The sequence below is a fragment of the Mauremys mutica genome, chromosome 1 (assembly GCF_020497125.1).
Source record: "Mauremys mutica isolate MM-2020 ecotype Southern chromosome 1, ASM2049712v1, whole genome shotgun sequence".
NCBI lineage: Eukaryota > Metazoa > Chordata > Testudines > Geoemydidae > Mauremys > Mauremys mutica.
Genome location: NC_059072.1, coordinates 250,386,894 through 250,409,575, shown reverse-complemented (window position 1 = coordinate 250,409,575; position 22,682 = coordinate 250,386,894). Strand labels below are relative to the sequence as shown.

Genomic DNA, 22,682 nt, shown 5'->3' with positions numbered 1-22,682 from the left:
GTATTGTATTAGGAAGGATTTAAAAAATCAAATATAAAGACTGCAAAGTTCAAAACAGTCAGATTCTCCCCTCAGGTGCCAATCCACACGCAGCTCTCATTGACTGCAGAGGGTGCTATATGCAAGTAAAGGAGGACAGAATTTGGCCAAGCACGCAAGCCTTGTTCCTACCAAGATCTGTGTGACAGTGCACCCTGCTTCCTCAGCCAAAAAGGGGAGAGTTTTCCTACATTTTAATCACAATTTGCTCTGTCACAGTGTACATAGAGATACACTGGAGATCACAAAGGAAAAAAGACATGAAAGAACCCCAAAAGAATAATGTTTCCAGGTACAAACCTAGCCCATTGAGGTCAATGGGACTTTTGCCATTGACTCTAGTGGAGTCAGGATGTCATCCCCTATGCTTGGCATAGTCAGAGAAATACCCCAGATTCTCCATCAAGGTCAATCTTGTACAGCTCTAATCTCCGAATAGTGGTTTTTGTAACTGGGCTAGAGTCACTGCCAATAGAGCACTGGGCCAATGATTCTGTTCTTAAGGATCTGTTCACATTTTCATTATTAACCCTAACTTGGAAGTTTAAAATTTCAGCTGCTTCAGATCACCTCAAGATGAAACTCGAAAGCTCTGAACATTCATAAGTAACAGCCCTAGACGCAGGAGCTAGGAGGACTATAGCCCACTAAAGTAAACAATATGCCGAAAAAAAGAACTTTGATTTGATTTTTAAAGCATTTCACAGCACCTTTAAAAGTTCTTCAACTCCTGCTGCTAATTTCCCATGTGCAGTCATGTGCCTCTTTTTGAAGTTATAACCATTTCCATAGCAATCAATTTGGATGTTACAAAGAGGAAATTATGATGGGGGTGGGGAAATAATCTCTTAAAAAACCCAAAGATTTTATTTTATTGCAAACATTCCTAGTTAAAAGAAAAGCTGGAAGAAGAAAAATAAAGCAAGTATCTGATATGCAAGGCCTAGAGCTGTCTCTAGCGAGTATGGTTTCTTTCAATGCCTTCAGTAAGACATAAGTGGGACTTTAGTTCACCCTGTAGCTATTGTTGCAACCCCCATTTTTGTTTTTCTGCTGCAAAACGCTAAACAGTGTTTGATCTTAAATACCATCCTACTGCAGTTCCCACAGAAAACCAGGTCAGAGTTTGACCCTTTATTTTTAAACATACTTTTTTGCATTTAATAATATAAAAAGAAGTAGTTAAAACCAAAATCAAACAAACAAACCAACCCAACATTTCCAGATGCCTGAGGAAATCACAGAGAGGAATAAACTGATTCTGCCTCAAGCTGATGTATTGAATATCCTTACTATGATTGTTGACTATCATATTTTATCTTCCTACAGAGATGACCGCACACAGCCAGATATATTATTTCAATAGCATAAAATAAAAGTCACCAAAATGGCATGAAAGAAAATAAAAAGAAGAAAAACACTGGCTATGGAATTAGGGACATTTTATGGTCTGTCTATAATCAACAGCATATATAAAACAAATCAGGCAGAATAAAAGTTACATGCAATACACTGAACATGTGCAAAAGATCATTTTCACTGAAGTGTCTTGAGAGAAAAAAAGCAGCTTTTCTTCCAAAAGTCATAACAGTCAAAAGATAAAAGGACACTGATCAGACTTTGCTAGCTATCCTTTAAAACACACTATGAACTTGCAGTCAATAAAATGTGCAGATTTGAAGTGAAGTACAACACAACAATGTTTTCTTATGGTTATAATTCTGAGTAAAAAAAAAAAATTCTTTCAGAAATGAGATTGTGTAAATAGAGCCACACAATTTCTTCATTATGGAATATTGTTCTGAAAATAAATTAGTTAACTACATGCAGAAAATTCTGGTGTTGAGTGTAATCTAGAGGACTGTTGTCCAAATTATGTACTAAAGCTTTGAAGAGTAAAATTTCCAAAGTTAGATGCATCCATTTAGACACATATTAGGGCACATCTAATTTATGCAAGTAAGCACCCAGTTTGGATATGTAATTCAGGTATATTTGTATGTATATGACAGTTAGGTGCCTCACTTTCTAAATCTGGCCCTATATTAAATTCCTTCAAATGTATCTGCTGAGGAGATAAGCCACAACAGTGGAAGATTCAAAGCAGAACATCTTTCTATTGTACTCTGAAGCCCTCACTTGTCACTCATGATACCTTAGCATTAAAATGGCAGAGGCATGTTGGCAGAACAGGGTGGGGACCCCTGCAGTGCCGATTGCCTCGTTGTAACTGTTTTGTGGGACCTAGTGATGTTCAGTCTTGACAGCTCTCAGGCTGGCAACTTTCTCACACAGAGAACACATTTTAAAGTGCCCTGTTACAGCACCTCTGGAGCTAAGTGAAAACAGAAGCATGCTGAACTTCCTGTGAACAGTTTGGACAGAGGATAACTGCAGTTTCAGGAGAACTTACCACTACTGTCCAGGAACAGGCAGGAAAAACACCACATACAGCAAAAACAAGAAAAAACAAGGAAACCTGTGGAAAAAAATGAACTGTAGACTAACTAACCTGCTTTACTTTGTCCATGGATTTGCGGGAACATTCTTTGACTTGAACAAGCATGTCCAGAGCAAAAAGAAGCTACAGATTTCCTCATATCTCCCCTGACCCATGCCATTTTTACAAGGTTTTTCTTTTCTTCTAAAGCAAATGTTACACAGTCTCAACAAGCCTCTAAAACAGCTGCTAGGTGAGAACAATACACTGCAGGGAGAAGATAGCAATGACAACCTACTGCCTTTTTATGGTAAATATGATGCATTTTACCCATAACAGACACCTATCAAAATTACTGTTAGTTTATGGGACTACTTGGAATGTCTCTACTAAAATGATTTTCCTGAACTGAAAAGAGGGAGCTGGGAAGGGGGCAGGGGCAGGCAAATGGGGCCAAGAAATGAGCATCTGATTTAGTGTTTTGCACAGGAACCCCATGACACTGCCCACATCAGCAAAAAAGCTGGCCTGCAGCTGTGCATCGCATACCAACGTGATGGGGGGCAGGACTTTGCTTGTGAAGCACCATGGAATGAAAGAGAATGGCAGGTTTTCATTCTAAGAGGACTTCTAAAGAAAAATCTATTAGTGAATCTAGGAAGCAAGAGAGATGTGGCGTCCCCTCCTCCTTTCCTGTCCCTACCTCAATTCCACTAAGGTAGCGTGAACATGAGAAGATATTACATTAAAAATAAATGACCAACAGCATATGGCTGGGGAACTGCCCAGGAAAATAAAATCCTCCTGTGACTGAATTTCCCTTTGATAGGAAACTTTTTCAGAGAAAAAATCATTGGTTCCTTTAAATAATACCTGTTAAAAGCAGATGTCTGGCTAATTAACAGAGGGGCACACACACACGGCTCTGACTTTCATCATTTACTTGGTTTATTTCTGTACTAATTTTCTGTTTTATATAATTTTTTAAAATAGACTTTTAATATTGAGACCAATGTGATGCTTTGCCCAGGGCTGCTTTCGTTAGGAGCAGCTCATGTTACTGTAATCTGAGCTCAGAATACAGTCAGTGCAAGGAATACAATGAAAAGAGAAAATATTCAAATGAATAATACCTGGCATTTCCATAGCCTCTCATCCAAGGATCTCCAAGCACTTTGTAAACCCTCGGAGGGGAGCCATTTAATATCCATATAGCCTCAGTAACCTGATTCTTTGCAGATGAAGTTCTGGTGCATTGGGAAAGTAAAATCCATCTCAACCCCTGGTTGGGCTCAGGGCTACAGCATGGCCGCCTTAGCCCTGCTGCGCTGCCGGTGGCAGCAGCGGCCGGGGGTCCCTGGGCCCTTTTAAAATCATCTGGGGGTGGCAGGCGGGGCCAAGAGATGCTCTGAGGGAGGTGCGCAGGGGTGGCCGGCAGGGCCAGGGGAGAGACCCAGCATTGAACATTGGTGGAGCCAGGCCCCCAGGACCATACAAATCGGAATATTCCTGGAGACCATACAACTTGCCACCCCGTCCCTAGCCTTTGTTTGCAAGATGCTGGGAATGGGCGACAGGGGATGGATCACTTGATGATTACCTGTTCTGTTCATTCCCTCTGGGGCACCTGGCACTGGCGGCAGACAGTTTACTGGGCTAGATGGACCTTTGCTCTGACCCTGTATGGCCGTTCTTCTATTTGTCATTGACCCTGCTGTGTTTCTGTCCTCTGTACATGTCGTTATTCTAACTTATTTCTTCCTTAAAAAGAACAGATAAGCAGTTGAGCCTGACTGACTATATGTCTTGTCTAAGTCTGTCTTGCCACCAAGCTAATGATCTAACACAATCCTTCCATCATAATAATCAGTAATCTAGCACAACATAGAAAAAAACAGAGTACGGGAGAGGAAGGTTTGGGTTGAGTCACGTGCATGCTTCTGTTTGATGTCCCTTCTCTCTGGGGGTGTGACTTTGAGTTAGGCCAAATTACAAGCACTGCAGATCGACCCACCAATACCCAAGTCCTTAGACAAGTTGTATGTTACAATGGGCTATATGTCAGGCTGTGTTAGACTTTGTACACTGGAGGCTGCTTCCCTGCTCTCTTATGGCTGCTAAACGAGTCGTCGGCCTAATTTTAACACAGTGTTACATGGTATAGTGCTTCCCCCCGCCCCAAATGCTGCTTTTTTAAGGCAATTTATGAAATAAGAGTGACTGTTCCCTAGCAGAGTGCATTCCCGTGAGCCTAGGGTACTGGACATACTGGCTTGACTGGCATATTTCTGGGTCCTTAGGGTGTGTATACAAACGTGCATGACAAGGACGTTGAAAGTTCTTTGGAAGCAAGGATTTTATCCTGTTGTTTAGCATTTTTCACCTATTCTTGAGTGCTGAGCATGCTTATAGAGCTAGAGCCCGAACAACAGTAGAATGTATCTAATTATGCAATACACAGCTTTCTCCAGTTGGCTAAAAAGCCTGATTTTGCCATTATTTGTAGCAATTGGGTAACAGTGCTTTTGTATTCATTTGCTGCTGGCAGCTGGCTCTGTGAAATATGAACGCTTATATTTCCCCCTTCCTTCTTTTCCCCTCTCCACAATAGCCTCACTTGAGGCTTGCATAACAGATTGCTTCTTTGAAACTGGCATTTACGTCTCTTTGTTTGCTTTTCTCCTGACTCAAAACTTCAATCACCCCACTGTACCAACACGTGTGCTTTCTCATTATTCTCTGCACGGCTTCCTCGCAGAGCTGCAGCCAGCATTGGGCATTCTGCTGCCCCTTGAAGAAAGCAATTGCTGGTTACAAAGCAATGTCTGAATTACATTGTTTTATTCAATGCCTGGTGATCTTGTAACCACTTCTTTCCCTCCTTTGCTTTCCACTGCACATGAAAGAGCTGCTTATAGCCCAGCACCTCCAAATCCTGCCTGTGCCTGCAGCAGCTACTTTTCCACTTCCGGATGCTTCTGTCAGCAAAAATATTTACTGCTTTTGCTGTTCTTTTCTTCCACTTGGCTCTGTCCTTTTGCCAACAACGGCTTGCTGCACAGAACTCTTTCTTTTCTATGCCTGAAATTGCAAACTAAATTTCAGCAGGCAGAGAGCTGCAAGCAAACGGAGAGTGCAGTGCTGCAAATATCTGTCAGATTGGCTTTTCCTTTTACTCTAGATAGAACCTTTTCACTCGAGTGACATTGAACAGGAGTCTGAATCAGACATGCCAAACCTATGAGAAAAAAAACAGACATTGGGCTTGGTTTTGGCTTAATTGGCTTGCGAGTTGCTTGTTGGCTAATTTTTGGCATGTAGCTTGTAGCTTGTGGCAACTTGTTGCTTCTTTCTTTTGATTGGCTCCTGGCAAGCAGAAGTGAGGGTGGTGGAGAGAGAGTCAGGAGTGCACAGCAGGCCCACCACAGCCCCAGACTACACGCCAGGGGGGATCTAGTCACATAGTGTTGGGGTTCTTTGGGATTGGGTTGGTTTTAAAAAAAGGGATTAGCTTGATTTTTGGCTTATTGTGAAAGTCAGGGTGCTTATTTACCACATGAAAGTTGGCAACTGTGGTCTGAATATATCGGCTTTGCAGAAATGTTATTTACATTTGCATTTTGATGCCTAACCTTTCTCTCATTGAAGGCAAAGGTTAAACACTCTTGGGCTTCATTGGGCCCTTAAGTTTTCAATATAAAAGGAGTTCCAAGAGAACAAATTGAAAGTATGTTGAGGGGGATAATATGGAGACATCTCTGCACTGCTACATCTGGTAAACATTATCAGGCAGAGGTCTCAGCAGCTTTGATTTAGGTCAGCCAGCATTAAAGGCAAATCGGGAGTGTTTGCTTTCAGTTCCAATAGAGAACAAACTAATCTGTCATAAACTTCAGGTCTTCACCTGCCCTGCTCAGAGGTCATTACGCAAAGGAGGCAAAGTATTTCGGTGAGGGCATGTTGTGCTTAGCACAATTCTCCTGCTTTGTTCTTCTGCTTCATGGACGGCATCTGCAGGGCTCCGAGAGAGAGGGACCCACTTGTTCAAATATTTTGAAATATAAAGATGTTAGTTTAATAAATCTCTGGGAGGAGAGAAAGGAAGAATTCCCCTGGTTCATTGCTTCCCCTTTGAACCTTGCATGTGTGCGGCTGAAGGTTAATGACCTCTGAGTGAGGGCAAGTGAAGATCTGGCTTGTACGATAGATTTCTTCTATTTTTTTTCCCTCAGACTTGAAAGCAAACGCTACTGATTCCTTCGCATCCGCTCCCCAAAGAAGGAATGATCTGATGCAAAGCCCTGGAAACTCTCTCTGATAATGTTTGCCAGGTGTTGCCCACAGTATTCATCAGCTCAGCCGCTCCTCCTTCCTAAGAGACACTAGTATCTGAAAGCTATCACTGCCAAACAAATGATTAACACTGACTTTGTTACCTTTTGATCCTCGTTCCCTAGGACCATTCCCTTGGAGATTTTAGCTTGTGTTGTTCAGAACTACAGTACATTCCATTATTAGCAACCGGCCTGAGTTGCCAGCAAAAGTTGCCGTTATCCAGCAGTTGCTAGCACGTGAAAGGCAGGTTTTCACAGCTGCATCCAGAGATGGAAGCACTGTGGACATGGCCTTCCCGGGCTGCAACCATGCAAATCTGCTTGTGGGCGGGACAGCAGTGGGGAGGGGATGCCAGGGCTTTCCACAGGGAGTGCCAGCAGTGGGGCCCATGGATCTGCACAGTCTCTCTCCCTGCACTCTCTGGGGTTTGGGGCTTAGCATGTCCCAGAACTTCCTTCCCTAGGTGCAGGCCCTGTGCAGGGCACAGGGAGTGTGCAGGGAGAGGTACTGGGTAGCCCTGGCATCTGGGCTGCAGCCCCCTTCCTGCAATTGCCCTGCTCCCCAAGCCCACAGCCCTGTACCTCCTGTGCAGTCCCTGTCCACAAGCAGGTTTGCAGGGCTGCATCCCCAGAAGGAAGCACTAGGACTGATTGAGCACCAGCTACAAGCAGGTTCACAGAGCTGCCACTGGGGAAGGGCCATCCCAGCACTTCCTTCTGGGACTGCGGCTCCGCAAACCTGCCTGCAGCTGGGACCTTTCTTCCAAAATAATGTTTGCCAATAAGCAGCATCCCAGTGCCAATATCCAAATCAGTCAATGAGACGAGATTGGTTCCCAGCAAAATGTTGCTATTAACAAAGTGGTCATCATCTGGGTTGCTATTAAGTGTAATCTACTGGTCCCATTAATCCAGGTGTCCATATCTTGTTACATTAGAGATATTTCCAAGTATTATCTTTGTTCTTTTTAATGCAGTCCTGAATAGAGTGTTGCGTTAAATCAGTGTTTCTATTTCTGGTGGACACTAAGCAGGGTCTTATTAAAGTGCTGGACTGGGACTCGGGAAAACTGAATCCATCCCTGGCTCTGCCACAGGCTTCCTGCATGACCTTCTGTCTCTGGTCCTCTGTCTGCAGAATAGGGATAACATTTCCATACCCTCAGAGACGGTAAAAGGAGAAACACATCAATGTTTGTGAGACGCTCAGGTACTATGATGATGAGCCCAAATAAGCACCTAGAGAGATAAATGATTATCTCGGTGAAATTGTCCTGATAAATAGCTGCACAGGGAATCTAGCGGTTAGTTGTTATCTGGACCTGAAAAAATCCCCAGAGAATATGGGAGAGAGACTCAATTACCTGATTTTTTTTCTTTTTTAATTTTGGAGCCAGATCCTGAAAACACGTATGCATGTGCTAGCCCCATTGACTTCAGTGGGAGTACTCAAGGGCATAAAGTTGCTTGCATATATAGGTGTTTGCATGACTGAGCCCTCAATGTATTATTCTTGCTTTCTCGTGGTATTAGTAATCAAATGATTTATCTAAGTTAAGCGGTCTGCAGATAGAGCAAGTATTTTGATCAGCCAATTAACTTTCTTAACATATGGAAATGCTGTGGAAGTTTAAAATCACAGAGAAGTTTGTAACAGAATAACATTTTGTGCCAGCCAGTTGTGTTATATTACAACTGCCACTGCACTGTGGCTTGTTTGATACAAACTGGGAATACAAAACATGGTTTTATACCACATGTTTAAACCAAGATTTTATTAAAATAAAAAAGATTATTAAGAACAATGCAGAAAAATCTGATATTAAGACAAATTCTTTTTCTAATAATTTACAGTACCGTAGCTCAGCAGTTTCCAGCATCTCATGTCATATCCTCTATTTCAGATTTATCAGTTATTTGGACACACAAAAAAACTCAGTAAATATTTCCTGACTTTAAGCTGTTGATATAAAAATGACAGATACTCCAGCATCCAATAGTCTCTGTCTTGTGATTATGTTTTCCAATGTGCATGACTTTGCATTTATCAACATTGAATTTCATCTGCCATTTTGTTGCCCAGTCACCCAGTTTTGACTACATCCTAGTGAATATTATGATAAGTTTATAGTTGCATGTGTTGATGATCAAAAGTGGTATTTGAAACATCAGATTCCTAGGGTTTACAATCCTCATCGGTAAGGTTGGCTCTGTTTCTGACTGTGCGTTTCTGAAGAAAATACAGTTCTGAACATCAAGCAATGTTTGCCAGAAATCTCTCAATTGGACTGATCATCTAGAGTCTAGACCCTGATTTTTCAAAGTGACCTGCTTGCCTGGACCCACCTAAAGACCCACTGAATTGGGGCCTTATTGTGTATCCATTTTCTTAAAAGGGAAAAGTTTCTTTACAAATTAAAAAAGGAGGTGGATGGTGTGGGGAGAAGGGAGGGATTGCGAAAGTAGTACATGGGAGAAGGGTGGATTTGTCCTTCAGGTAAAATGGTTTATGGAAACCAATTATTACTTACTTCTGAAAGAAGGAAATTCACGAATATGCAGAGTTCCACATTAGTGGTGCATAAGCCTTGTGCACACTCTCTAAATGAGTGATTTTCACCCCAAATGCTTAACATAGAGAGGCGAGACAGAGTCTCTGCCCTACACTAAAGAGTTAGGTTGACATAAGTCAGATTACATCAACCTAACTCTGTAAGCAGCTACACTAAAATGTATCTCCTGCCATTGTAACTCGTCCACTACACCGACTTAATAACTCCACCTCCACTAGAGGTGTAGCACTTAGGTTGATGTAGCTAGGCCAACGCAGTGTCAGTGTAGACACTGAACCCTTACATTAACTGTTGCTGCCTTTCAGAAGCCATCCCACAATGTCCCACACTGACAGTTAAATTGGTGCAAGCGCTCCTGGTGAGGACATGCAATGCCAACACAAGGAGCGTAGTGTGGACACGCAAAAGCGATTGAATTACTGCAGTGGCTGTAAGTCAACATAACTTAAGTCAACTTAATTTTGTAGTGTAGACTTGCCCTCTGTTTTAGGAGCCTATTTTCAGTTTGTTGTATTAATGGGGGTCATGGTACGGTAGATAAAATCCTTCATGCCTTTTGCTGAAAATGCACTTTTTGTGCTTTGTACCAAATAAACCTAACACAATCTGAGCAGAAGTGCAGCATACAGGGCATTTCTTATTACTGTGTATGCCTGACCTATATTAGAGATGGTCAAATTATTTGTTATGAATGCACAAGCCAACAAATTGAACCTCTTTTCTGTTCGCAAACTGTTTATTAACTGATTCAGATTTTTGCAGGTGGATTTGTTATTTGCATGTATTTGCTGAGCAGTTTATGTAGACACACTTCAGTCTATGAGTAGATCAAAAACTGTTCCCTTTGACCTTTTCTTCACCGATCTGCTCTTCACAGAGTGTGACTGATCAACTCAGGACCCCAGTCAGACAGCAACTTTTCTGACCATGGTTAGCCCATTGAAACTTTTCAAAGAGAAGAATAATTCATGACAAAAATTAGTAATGCACTTCCCTACAAATCCTCATTCACGTGGCAATTCATGAAAAACCCAGAATGTGGGGCTGTTTCAGGAATAAACCAGGGGGTCATCTGAATACTGATGCCTGATGAACAGTATGATCACACACATAACAGCACAGAAAACTCACCATGTTCAGATATCCTGCTTCCACGCCTCTGACAATACCACCTTTCATTGTTCGCTAGTCCAATTTTCCTTCATTCGCCTTTTGTGTCTTTTCCCATGCCACCTCTAATGCATGAGAGGAGCTCACTGTAAAAAAGCCACAGTCACTACATTATCCTCTTTCAAATCCCTCCTTAAATGCATTCCTGTCGTGAGGCCTACAAAACACACAATAGCACCTAAGTAGCGGGCATGCTGTAATTTCTACTTATTGTACCAACATGGGCGGTGGGTATAATAGGCAAGGGGAGCCATTGCCTCCCCTAGCGCAGCCGTCCCGCCGCCCGACACCTCGGCCATGGTGCCCCCCTCTCTTGCCTCTTCCCTTCCCTGCTCTGACCCTTCCCCGAGGCTCCCACAGCTTGCTGCTGCTGCCTGGGGCGAATCTTCCTCCTCTCCTCTCCTCCACCCCATCCCCTTCCCCCCTCGGACGTCCCAGCAGCTGCCGGCCACATTTATCCTCACCCTCCTCCTCCCAGTGCGGCGTGGGGTGTGCGTGTGTGAGAATGCGAGTGGGGAGTCAGTGGCAGACGGGGGAGGGGGAGCAAGAATGTGGAGGTGAGTGGAGGGGATCCCTCTGTAACTTTACACAGTGCAAAAGCCTTCCAGAGACCTAGTAGCAAAGATCACTGAAACTGTTAAAGGTAGGGTGACCAGATGTCCCATTTTTAAAGGGACAGTCCCATTTTTTGGGACTTTTTCTTATATAGGTGCCTATTACCCCCCACCCCGTCTTGTTTTTTTCCCCACAGTTGCTACCTGGTAACCCTAGTTAAAGGGCCATTAAAGTGGTAATGAAGCCATTTAACAGGCATTTGCCAATGCCCAGGAAGCCTTTGGCCACATTGAGCTGGCTTTTATATTGTAGGAAATTGTGTTATTGGGGTTAAAAATAGTTTCCAAATAATGACCCTTCAGTTATTCTCTGTACCCAGAAGAAGTAACTGCTAACCTGACTCAAGGAGGAGCTGATACAGCCAGTGAATTTATTTCTTGAACTAGTCAGTTTCTTCAAACCCAGTTTAAGTAAAGGAGTCTGGCAGGGAATTCTGGGTAAGAACGGTGATTAAACTACTGCCTTAATGCAGGCTGTCAATGACCAGCACTTTTTCAAAAGAAGAGATGAGGCTTCAGGTTGGCACAGGTAGCCTGGCTTTTCGTCTCTCTCTATACAGCGCACACCGAACTGCCTGCCAGGCAGAGGAGAAGCTATCTGGCAACTGAGCTATACCTACTGCCTGGTCATTTCCCTTGGGGAATGTTACTAGTGCTTTAAGGTGAAAAGGGGAGAGGGTGTCATGGGGAGGGCAGCAGGGTGAGGAGGCGAGCAGCGAGCCAGCTGCACAGTGGGGGCGGGGGGGTACTCAGGGCAGACGGGGAAAGGGTTTGGCGGTGGGGGTGAAGAGGCAAGCAGCAGGTGGGTGAGTGGCAGGCAGGTGGGGGAGGAGGTGAGCAGATGGGGGATGAAGAGGTAAGTGGGAGTCAGTGGTGGGTGGGGGCGGGGCTGTGGGTGAAAGAGGTAGGACAAGGAGCTCACCTCCCCCAGGGGAAGTTTCACCCACTTCCCACGTGTACGAAATATGATTATTTCACTCTTACCTGGGCCTTCCTCCCTCAGCTTGCATTTATCACACCCCCGTGTCTGTAGAGAACTCTACTCTACTTCTTGCCACAAACAGCTTGCAATCTAAACTAGAGCTGGGCAGGAAATGCTTTTCCCCATCTCCTGAAAATTTTGCTTTTCCACATCAGGGCAAAACTGAGACCTTTGGAACGTTTTTAAAAGCACGTCCCCCCCTCCAAATATCCAGAAGTCTGGTGATCAGTGCATTCTCCAGGAAAGCAGGAGACTCAGGTTCAAGTCCCTGCTCTTAATCAGGCATATTGCAGGCAAGTGCCCTAACCACTAGGCTATTCTTTCTCTCTGGTTTTGACCACAAATTACATCCTGGACCCGCCAAACCTTTCCTGATGAAATTTGATCCAAACTAGCATGTTCCCAGGAATTTTTTTGCCGAATTGGCAATTTCTGACCAACAAGAAATTTGTTGGAAAATTCTTGACCAGCTCTAAGCATATGATGAGAGACAATGACTTTTCAAAAACATTTGTATCTATTAAGACCTGGACTACACCCAGTTATCGTATCAATGTAGGTATTTTGGTTAGAGGTCTGGTTTGTACCACTTTAACTATATCAACATGGAAACCCCCTAGTGCAACCAGAGTTATATCACTATGAAGCAGCAAAGAATCCTGTGGCACCTTATAGACTAACAGACGTTTTGCAGCATGAGCTTTCGTACTATGAAGTGGCTTATAGCAGTCTAGTTTATTTTGGTAAATTTCCAGGAATAAGCACATAAGTGTAAGGCACCTTTCCTTGGGTATAACTGCAGCCACTCTAAAAATTGTATTAATTTATCTATAGTGGTTTCCACATGGATATAGTTAAAGCGGTACAAAAAGTGTGTGTAGACAAGCCATGTATGTATGTAAAGGGAGTGCCTTGCACAGTGGGGCTCCAATCCTCAACTGGAGATTATTATTTGTATTGCAGTGTCATCAAGACAATGAACAGCAGCAGCAGCCACCTGGGAATTATGTTTTGTATTATTTTATCAATCTGATATGTGGGTTACTTAATTTGAATTCTTAAATATGGCAAAGATGTCTGTCACTTTAATGAATCTTTACAGTCCACACAAGTTTCAAAATGTATTTTTAACGCCTAATAAAATCTCTCTATAGTGGGGCCCTGTTCAGCACTGCAGCTCAGGGGCTGTCTGCATTTAGTTTATAAACCTTGGGGGTGTAGCTCAGATTAGGGACTCCTGAGTTGAAATCTGACACACTTGCTGTCAAGGCCAGAAGCGGATATTTTTTAAGGATTTGAAGAGGAGAAGGAGGAGGATCTGATCCTCATTTTTTGGGCTGAACATCTGAAATAATGTTCACAATGAGTGCTTAGGGGTCAAAGCTGAAGTGGAAGAGTGTGTTAATATTTTCAGTTCAATTCCAACACCATGCACCCCATTCTCCTTCCCTATGCCAAGCATCTCGCTGCCTCCCCCAGCCACCAGCCTCCCCTTAAACAAGCATGCTTGGTAGCTGAAAGCTTTATGGCTTGCTCAGAATAGGAATCCTCCCCAAACCGTCACCAGATTTTGAGCTGAGGACACACACAGTTATTTATATGGGTAGGCCAATAAGGTTCCAAGATAGTGCTCTGCAAGGCAGGGAACTGTCTAGAAAATGGTTAGGAGGAAAGCCGTGATCTAATTAGCTAAAATGAGTTTCAACCCATCAACCTGCACATGGGGACTAGAAAACCTCCTCGCCATCAGGTCACTCTACCACATCAAAACATTTGTATTGGAGCAACAGGAACTATCTATTTCTTTGACTACTTTTTTTTAAAGTTACCTTCCCACTGCTTGTTCATAGAGTTGAAGAGGGGAAAGAGAAGTCCTTTACACAGTTCAGCTGGCTGTGAGCCACCATTTCCTCCAGCTGATGGGTGGGAAGTACAATATGAAAATAAGAGAAAGTTACTCACCTTGCAGTAACTGAGGTTCTTCGAGATGTGTGTCCCTGTGGGTGCTCCACTGTAGGTGATGGTGCGCCCCGGCGCCGTTGATCGGAGATTTTCGGTAGCAGTGCCTGGTTGGGACGCATGCACTCAGTTGGTATCTCCCGTCTCGTTGGAATCTTCCTGAGCGCGTGCGTCCCGCACCCTCCTCAGTTCCTTCTCTACCGTGGAGAAATCATACTAATACTCCAAAGTAGAGGGGAGGAGAGTGGGGAGTGGAGCACCCACAGGGACACACATCTCAAAGAACCTCAGTTACTGCAAGGTGAGTAACTTTCTCTTCTTCTTCGAGTGCTGTCCCTGTGGGTGCTCCACTGTAGGTGAATGTAAAGCAGTACTCACTATAAGTGGTGGGATTTTGGAGTTGTGTGAGGAACAAAGGTAGAAAGTATCATATGGCCGACTATGGTGTCTGCTGTAGTATCCCATGCGATAGCATAATGTTTGGCAAATGTGTGGTCAAATGTCCACATGGCCACCTTGCATACGTCTGTAACAGGTACGCTGTGGAGGAAGGCAATGGATGTTGACATTGCTCTAGTAAAAAGAGTCCTAACACTCTCTGGTGGTTGAATATTCTGTGTCTGATAGCAAGAACTGATGCAGGTGGAGATCCACTTGGAGAGTCTTTGCTTAGAGATAGCATCACCCTTTGATCTCTTGGTAGTAGAAACAAAAGCTTAGGGGATTCACGAAATGGTTTAGTTCTGTCAAGATAGAATGAACGAGCCCATCGGACATCGAGGGTATGTGATGCAGCTTCCTGTGGAGTCATGTGAGGGTTGGGATGGAATACACGTAAGTGTATTGACTGGTTAAGGTGGAAGGTAGACACCACCTTGGAGAGGAATTTGGGCCAGGTTTGTATGGTAAGCTTGTGTTTAGAGAAAATGGTGTAGGGAGGGTAGGCCATCAGGGCGCTTATTTCACCAACCCTTCTTGTTGACGTTATGGCAACCAAGAAAGCCACTTTCCTGGACATGTGGAGCAGGGATGAAGTGGCCAGGGGCTCGAAGAGAGGTTTCATAAGAGCGCAGAGAACTAGGTTGAGACGCCAGGAGGCTACTAGTGAATGAATCTCAGGGTAGAGGTTTTGCAGGCCCGTGAGGAAGCGTTTCATGGTGGGGCGTGTGAAAGTGAATAGCCGTCCAGAGTGTCATGGAAGGTGGTAAGGGCCGCGAGACGTACTGTGATAAAACTGAGTGAAAACGTGTCCTGTTTTAGTTTGAAAAGATGGTCTAAGATGTCAGGGAGGGTTGCAGTCTGGGGTATTAAGCATCTGTGGAAGCACCAGATGGAGAAGCATTTCCACTTTTGCAGGTAAGTCTTAGGAGTGGAGTCCCTTCTACTGTGCAGGAGGACATGTCGGACCTGTTCTGATCAGGCTAATTTGTGGGACTGAAACCTTGAAAGAACAACACCGTCAGATGGAGTTTCCAGAGCTGCAGATGAAGAAGCTGACCATAGTTCTGGGAGAACAGATGTGGTCTGTTGGGGAGAGTACAGGGAGGATGGATAGACATGCATAGCAGGTAAGGATACCATGTCTGCCTGGGCCAAGCTGGGGCAAAAAGTATGACCCAGGCCTTGTCCTCTGTGATGTTGCGTAGAACCCTGTGTATGAGTGGAATCAGTGGAAAAGCATACATGAAGGAGTTGTTCCAAGGAATGAGATGTATTTCCGAGTCCTGTTCTGGAGCAAAATAGATGGCATTTGCAGTTTGAGGAGTGGCAAACAGGTCTATCAATGGAGTGCCCCAGTGGGAGGACAGCTGTTGGGGTATTGATGGATGTAATTCCCATTCGTGTTTCTCGGAGAACTGTCTGCTGAGTGTGTCAGCGGTAGTGTTGTGACACGTGGGCAGGTAGGAAGCGGTGACTTTTATGTGATGATGTATGCACCAATTCCATAGTTTAATGGCCGTTGTGCATAGGGAGTGAGAGTGTGCTCCTCCCTGCCTGACAGCTCGGAGTTCTAGGAGATTGATGTGCAGACGTGTTTCTAATAGGGACCAGTGGCCCCGTGCCTTGTGGTTGCCTAAGTGCGCTCCGCAATCTATCTGGGAAGCGACCATGGTTAACATGAGTACTGGGGAGTGTGGATGGAAGGGAACGTCCGTGCATACGTTCTCTGGTCTTGTCTACCAATGTAGGGAGGCCAATATGTTCGGTGGCGGAGTCAGTGTTATGCAGAAAACTATGTCTGCTGGGTTGGATGAATGTATATATGGAAATAGGCATCTTGTAGGGTGAGAGCTGTCAACCAGTCCCCTTGTGCAGTGTGGGTATTATTGTGCCCAATGTGACCATCTTGAATTTGTGCACCTGTACAAGCATGTTCAGTTGGCGTAGATCCAATGTAGGTCTCCACCCTCCGCCTTTCTTTTGGGAGTAGAATCCTTTTCCCCGATGTTGCATCAGCACATGTTTGACTGCATCTAGGTGGAGAAGATGAGCCACCTCCACGCAGAGAAGATGCTCATGAGAGGGGTCCCTAAGAGGGACAGAGAAGGAGAAAGGATAGGCTGGGAAAATAGGAAAAGGATGGAGTAACCTGACTGAGCTATTTCCAGGACCCAACGGTCCTGCGTGATCTGTTGCCAGACATGGTGGAAAGTCTGGAGGCGGTAGCCAAATGGGCAAATAGGCGGTGGAGTCAAGGGGTAGTTGCATGTACCCCCGACCAGCACTTCAAAATTGTTTGTTACCCAATTGTGGGAAGTAGTTGTTTGTGCCTGGGTTTGCCTGCATCTAAGAGGTCTGTTGCCGTTTTTACCAGTGTCATACAGTGTAGACTGGGGTTGGTGATATTGTTCTGCGGCAGGGGAGCGTGAGGGAGCGGGTTTACTGCCCTGCTCCATAGGCAGCTGCAGTGCTTCTTGCCTCTGGCTCCAGAGAGGGTGAAGCCATGCTCCCAGTCATTTGGACCTGGCCGGGGAGCGTGAGGAAGTGGGTTTGCCATTACCTGTCTCCAGAGGCGGCTGCAGGGATTTCTGCATGAGAAGCATTTTCAGCGGCAGGTTCCTGTCAGGACGAGCCCTGGTTTTGAGGCTCGTGCAGTGGACACACTTGGCAGGGACATGGGTCTCACCAAGGCACTTCACACAGCGCGAGTGCCCATTGGACATAGCATAAAGTCCTGACAGGAAGCACATTCCTTGAATTCTGAAGCCCCTGGCATTATTGAACTAGTAATGCCAGGGGAGAGTGTCTCAGTGGGAGACAAACCTGAGGGGAAAATTTTTTTTTAAACTAAGTAACTATTCTAAAGGAAGGGAAACAACTAGGATATTACTAACTAACTATTTCTATGTAATTGTTTCATTCAGAAATCAGGGAAGAGAAGGCAGCACTGCTCCGAGTCTCATCTTCGGCCGAGGGCGGTTGAGAAGGAACTGAGGAGGGTGCGGGACGCACGCGCTCAGGAAGATTCCAACGAGACAGGAGATACCAACTGAGTGCATGCGTCCCGACCAGGCACTGCTACCGAAAATCTCCGATCAATGGCGCCGGTGCGCACCGTCACCTACAGTGGAGCACCCACAGGGACAGCACTCGAAGAAGAAAGGCTGCCTCTTCCTGTCAGCTGACTAGCAAGAACAGCCTGAGCAGGGCATAAAGAGCAAAGATCTTGGGTTGGCTCTCATCCGTCCTGCTAATTGGCAGGAGTGGATCTTCAAAGGAGAAGCGGGGCTGCCAGCCCTGCAACCATCAGCTGATTTGAAGCTTTGCTCTCACCAAAGTTTTCCGCTGAGCAGCATGGTGGAATGGAGCCAGCAGCTTTGCTGCATCTTTGAAGTCTTGCTCAGGCTGATGCTGAGGAGAGAAAGGAGGCAGCACTTTCAAGAAGTCATAATTTTAAAACTCTCAGAATTGCTGTGGGCCAAATTCTGATCTCATTTAGGCTGGTGCATGCGAGGAGAAATTCTGCTGACTTCACTGGGTTTGCACTGGTGTGAGCATGTTTAGAATCTGTCTCTGTCTCTGTCTCTGTCCTGTCCAAAGTTCTGCAGCTGTGACAGCCAGGTCAAAAAACCAAAATACAATGACAATATTTTGTTTTTGAGACACAAGGTGGATGAGGTAATATCTTTTGTTGGACCAGCTTCTGTTGGTGAGAGAAACAAGCTATTGAGCTTACACAGAGCGCTTCTTCAGGGCTGGGAAACTTACTTTTGTTATATACTTGTATTTCATTTTGGCATCTGGTCAACTTATTCATCTTACTGGGGCTGCACAGCTTGTACCATTGGCAGAGAACCCGGCCAACTACATATTAATATTTAAAACTTATTTTTCAGCCAATTATTTTGTACATAGAACACACAACCTCAACAGACACTCGTATCAGTCACTAATAGAGTACATGCACTGGCAGACAAAAACTCAGGCAGGCACATATTCGGGGGCAAATCTTGCCTTTAGTTATGCCTTGGCATCTGATCCTGCACATGAAATTGCATGACTGAGGGCAGATTTTGGCCTTGTAACTTATATAAACACTTTCCAGGAGACTGCCTCAGCACGCTGGAACTAGTGTGGTCAGCATCTTTCTTTAGTTATTGTACATGTAGCCATGCAAATGTGGAAGAATCAACAATAACACAGGCCTGAGTACTTAGTAGTCAGTCAGTAAATCATTATAAACAGGGGGATTTCCATTAGTGTTCAACATTGACCCAACACTGCTCCCATTGAAATGCATAGTAAAACTCCCATTGAGTTCAGTGGGAGCCAAGAGCAAGCCAAATCCAAGTGCTTTTGAAAATTCCATCCAAAATAGCTACTGATGCCCCAGTGACATCTCTAGCCACACCTGTAATTGCATGGCTGCTGTAAGTCTCTAACTCGGGTCTTTTATAGTCAGTCTTAAACTCTGACTGTACTGCTGCTGCAGTTTCCTGATTATGAATCTATTGTTTCAAACATATTGCATGTATGCCAGGGGCCAGCAACCTTTCAGAAGTGCTGTGCTGCGTCTACATTTATTCACTTTAATTTAAGATTTCACGTGCCAGTAATACATTTCAACATTTTTAGAAGGTCTCTTTCTATAAGTCTATAATACATAACTAAACCATTGTTGTATGTAAAGTAAATAAGGTTTTAAAAGTGTTTAAGAAGCTTCATTTAAAATTAAATTAAAATGCAGAGCCCCCCAGACTGGTGACCAGGATCTGGGCAGCGTGAGTACCACTGAAAATCAGCTTGCATGATGCCTTCAGCACCCATGCCAGAGGTTGCCTACTCCGATGTATGCCATGACTTGTGTCATTTTGTTCCTGTGTAATAGGTTATGGCTCCATCCAGAATAAACCACAAATGACACTAGGCTGCTATCATTCCAACTCATTCTTGCTGGGCTGTTTCTTCTTAAGTTAAGCAATCCCCATCATCCTCTTTCCTCATAGCCTCTAAAAGCAGCCGGTATTTGATTCTGTGTACCCGTCAAAGCCTTAGTATCCGGACATAAAGTACTAGCTTTATGTTATAGCAATGTTTTTTTGGAAGAGCTCAAACAGAATCACAGCAGCTTTGGGCAAATTATGTTTTTATTTCTAAAGCCTTGACACTTAGCCGCTAACAAGTTTAACTCAGACTTCTTAGCTGCTTGATACTTAATATCTCTATCTTGCTATAACACTTTTAGGGCCTGATCCAACTCCCACTAAAAATCAGTGGAAAGATCCATTGTAACTTTTCTTCCTCCTGGTATTACTCAAACACTACGTGAAATTCTGCAGTCCTTAATTGAGCAAAACTCCTAAGGAAGATTGCAGAATTTGGCCTTAACTGATAAATCCTTCCCAAAGCTCTCTAAAATAAGGAAGTACCATCAATCTCATCTGCAGACTGGGAGATTGAGGCAGGGAAGTTAAGAAACTAATCCAAGGCCATAGGTGAAGACATTTTCAGATCTAGGACTAGACCTCAGAAGGTTCATGCTCCCAAACTAAATAACTGGGCTATGCACATATTCCAATTACTGTGTCACGTGACATGGCATGGACCTCCTCAAGGTAGAAGCCAGTTAGCTGAGCCCAGTATTGAGCCAATCAAATAATTAACATGGCTAAATAAATTGTATTAATTTTACTTTCATAGTCCCCGATTCAGCAAGGTACTTAAGGCACCTTCATAGTCTTATCATATGCTTAAAATTAGGCACATACTCTCATATCTTGCTGAATGAGAGCAGTAAGGAAAATTTTCCTTTAAGAAAAAGAAATGTATATCTTTATTGACAAATGTAAAACCCCTTTGGCACTTGTAGCAATTGGATTATGAATCTGTACATCTGTGCTGTTAACATTTACATCACTTTGCTTTCAATCTAACAAGATTTTGGGTTTTTTTTTAAATTGAATATGTATAGTAGCATTACTAAATGTTTCAGCTCCATTGTGCATCTGGTACCTAAATGGCATGGAATCTTAATCAGGCGTAAACTATTTGGAGTTCTCTAGCAATCCCAGCCATGTTATAGAAGTAGCAGAGACTAAATACTAGACACCAGTTTTAAAAACAAGAACATGTAACTCTAACATGAACTAAAGTAAATTGTTTATACTCTGGCTCAAAAACACGACATTCAAACCCCATTCAAAATTAGCCCCACAAAATCAAGCTAAATTAATAGCTCATATCAGAGTTGGCTTCACGTCAGGAAAATTTCTCTTGCCTTTGTAAATACAGCTGAGCCTCCATTTTCCCCCTTCCTATTGGCAACGTACTTCAGTGCTGCTAAATAAGGGTGTCTCAACAGTCTCTCCTTGTACAGTAATTTCCAAGCTTTCAGCATCAGTGTATGTTTGACAGCTATCCTAGCTTTGCTCAGCACACGGGAAATAAGTGTACAGAACATGTGTTTATAAAATGTTAGTTCTTTAAGTCAGGACTTTATTAGGACAAACAATTTGCTGGGTTACCTCTGGGGATTAATCCGGCATTACAGAAAGCCCCTTTGTCATCATGATCCTGCCAATGTTTCCATTACCAAATCCTGTATTTCTGGATAGAATTAGATAGGACACACTCACTCCAGGATGAAATCCGGCAGAGTCCTATCAAGAAAAATCTTCCTCCACCCCCATAAAATATTGCATCTGCCTATTTTTATGTCCCAGAATCACAGTACAGTACCTATTGCTCAAAAGTAGCTACATGTTTCCAAAATGTAGATTAGTGTCTTTGGATATTTAACTTTTTGTTGTTTCTCAGTGCCAAGGATTTCCTTATTCTATAACCCCTCTCCATTCATTTGTAAACCCATGAGTCATTTTACCACAATGTGACAGGGTGGGACTCACTACACTAGCATCTCCTGCTGGTCATCTTGTGAATCAGCTCCCCAGGTACACCAACTCTTGGTGGTGTCTCACCCACCATCACTTCATGTCACTTCAATGACCACAGTGTCCTCTTCAGGACACAGCCCTCTGGCTGTGTGACACTCCTTCTGGGGGACAGTACAGCAGTCCAACTTCCTCAGTGGCGAGCAACCGGGGGGGGGGGTAGACCCAGGCCCACCCACTACTCTGAGTCCTGGCCCAGGACCCTGTAGATAGCAGCCATGTGCTGCGTCCCCTCCAACCTCTCAGTCTATTTCCCTGGGTCACTTCCCTGCAACCCCAGTATCTTCTTCACCCTTGGCTGAGGGCCTCAGTCTGCAATGCTAAATCTAAAAGGGTGTCATAAGGAGGCAGGTGAAAACTTGTTCACCTTACCCTCTAAGGATAGAACAAGAAGCAATGGGCTTAAACTGCAGCAAGGGAGGTTTAGGTTGGACATTAGGAAAAAGTTCCTAACTGTCAGGGTGGTTAAACACTGGAATAAATTGCCTAGGGAGGTTATGGAATCTCCATCTCTGGAGATATTTAAGAGTAGGTTAGATAAATGTCTATCAGGGATGGTCTAGACAGTATTTGGCCCTGCCATGAGGGTAGGGGACTGGACTCGATGACCTCTCAAGGTCCCTTCCAGCCCTAGAATCTATGCCCAGCCAGGAGCTGTCTCTCGCTCCCCTGGTCTCTGCTAGCAGCATTGCTCTGTCCAGGGTCTTTCTTCCACCTGCAAGGCAGCCAGTCCTCCTTCCTTGAACTCCAAGGAGCAATTGAACTTACTCTGCCCTGCAGCTCTTCTTATATGGGCCTGCCAGGCCCTGACTGGCTGCTCCTCAGAGCCCCTTTTCTATTGGCTGCTTCTGCACAGCCTCCCTAGGGCTCCATTAACCCCTTACAGGCCAGTGTGGGGCAGATGCCCCATCACACACAGTCAGAAATCTTTTTGCCAAGAGCACTGGTGACTAACTCCCTTCTGGGTCGAACCATTTCACTCTTTACATTTGCTAAAAAGGATCATTGTTAAACAGCTTCAGAGTCCTTCATATGCCAGTTGGAACTAAGGGTCAGGAATCAGTTAGGGCCTGATACAAAGCCCGTTGAGGTCAATGGAAATATTCCCATCAACTTCAGTGGGCTTTGGATTACATCCTTATTGAGGTCCAGAAAATTTATATTTGAGGACAGTTCCAGA

General features: G+C 44.2%; 1 protein-coding gene across 1 annotated transcript in view; it reads right to left on the bottom strand.

Moving 5' to 3' along the window:
- Positions 1 to 10,580, bottom strand: part of ECRG4 (ECRG4 augurin precursor) — a 69,478-nt gene extending 58,898 nt beyond the window's left edge. The window contains exon 1 of the mRNA XM_045006703.1: positions 10,518 to 10,580. Within this exon, the coding sequence (XP_044862638.1) occupies positions 10,518 to 10,565 (48 nt within the window). The 5' untranslated portion in view covers positions 10,566 to 10,580. The remainder of the gene's footprint in view (positions 1 to 10,517) is intronic.
- Positions 10,581 to 22,682: the final 12,102 nt, after the last annotated feature.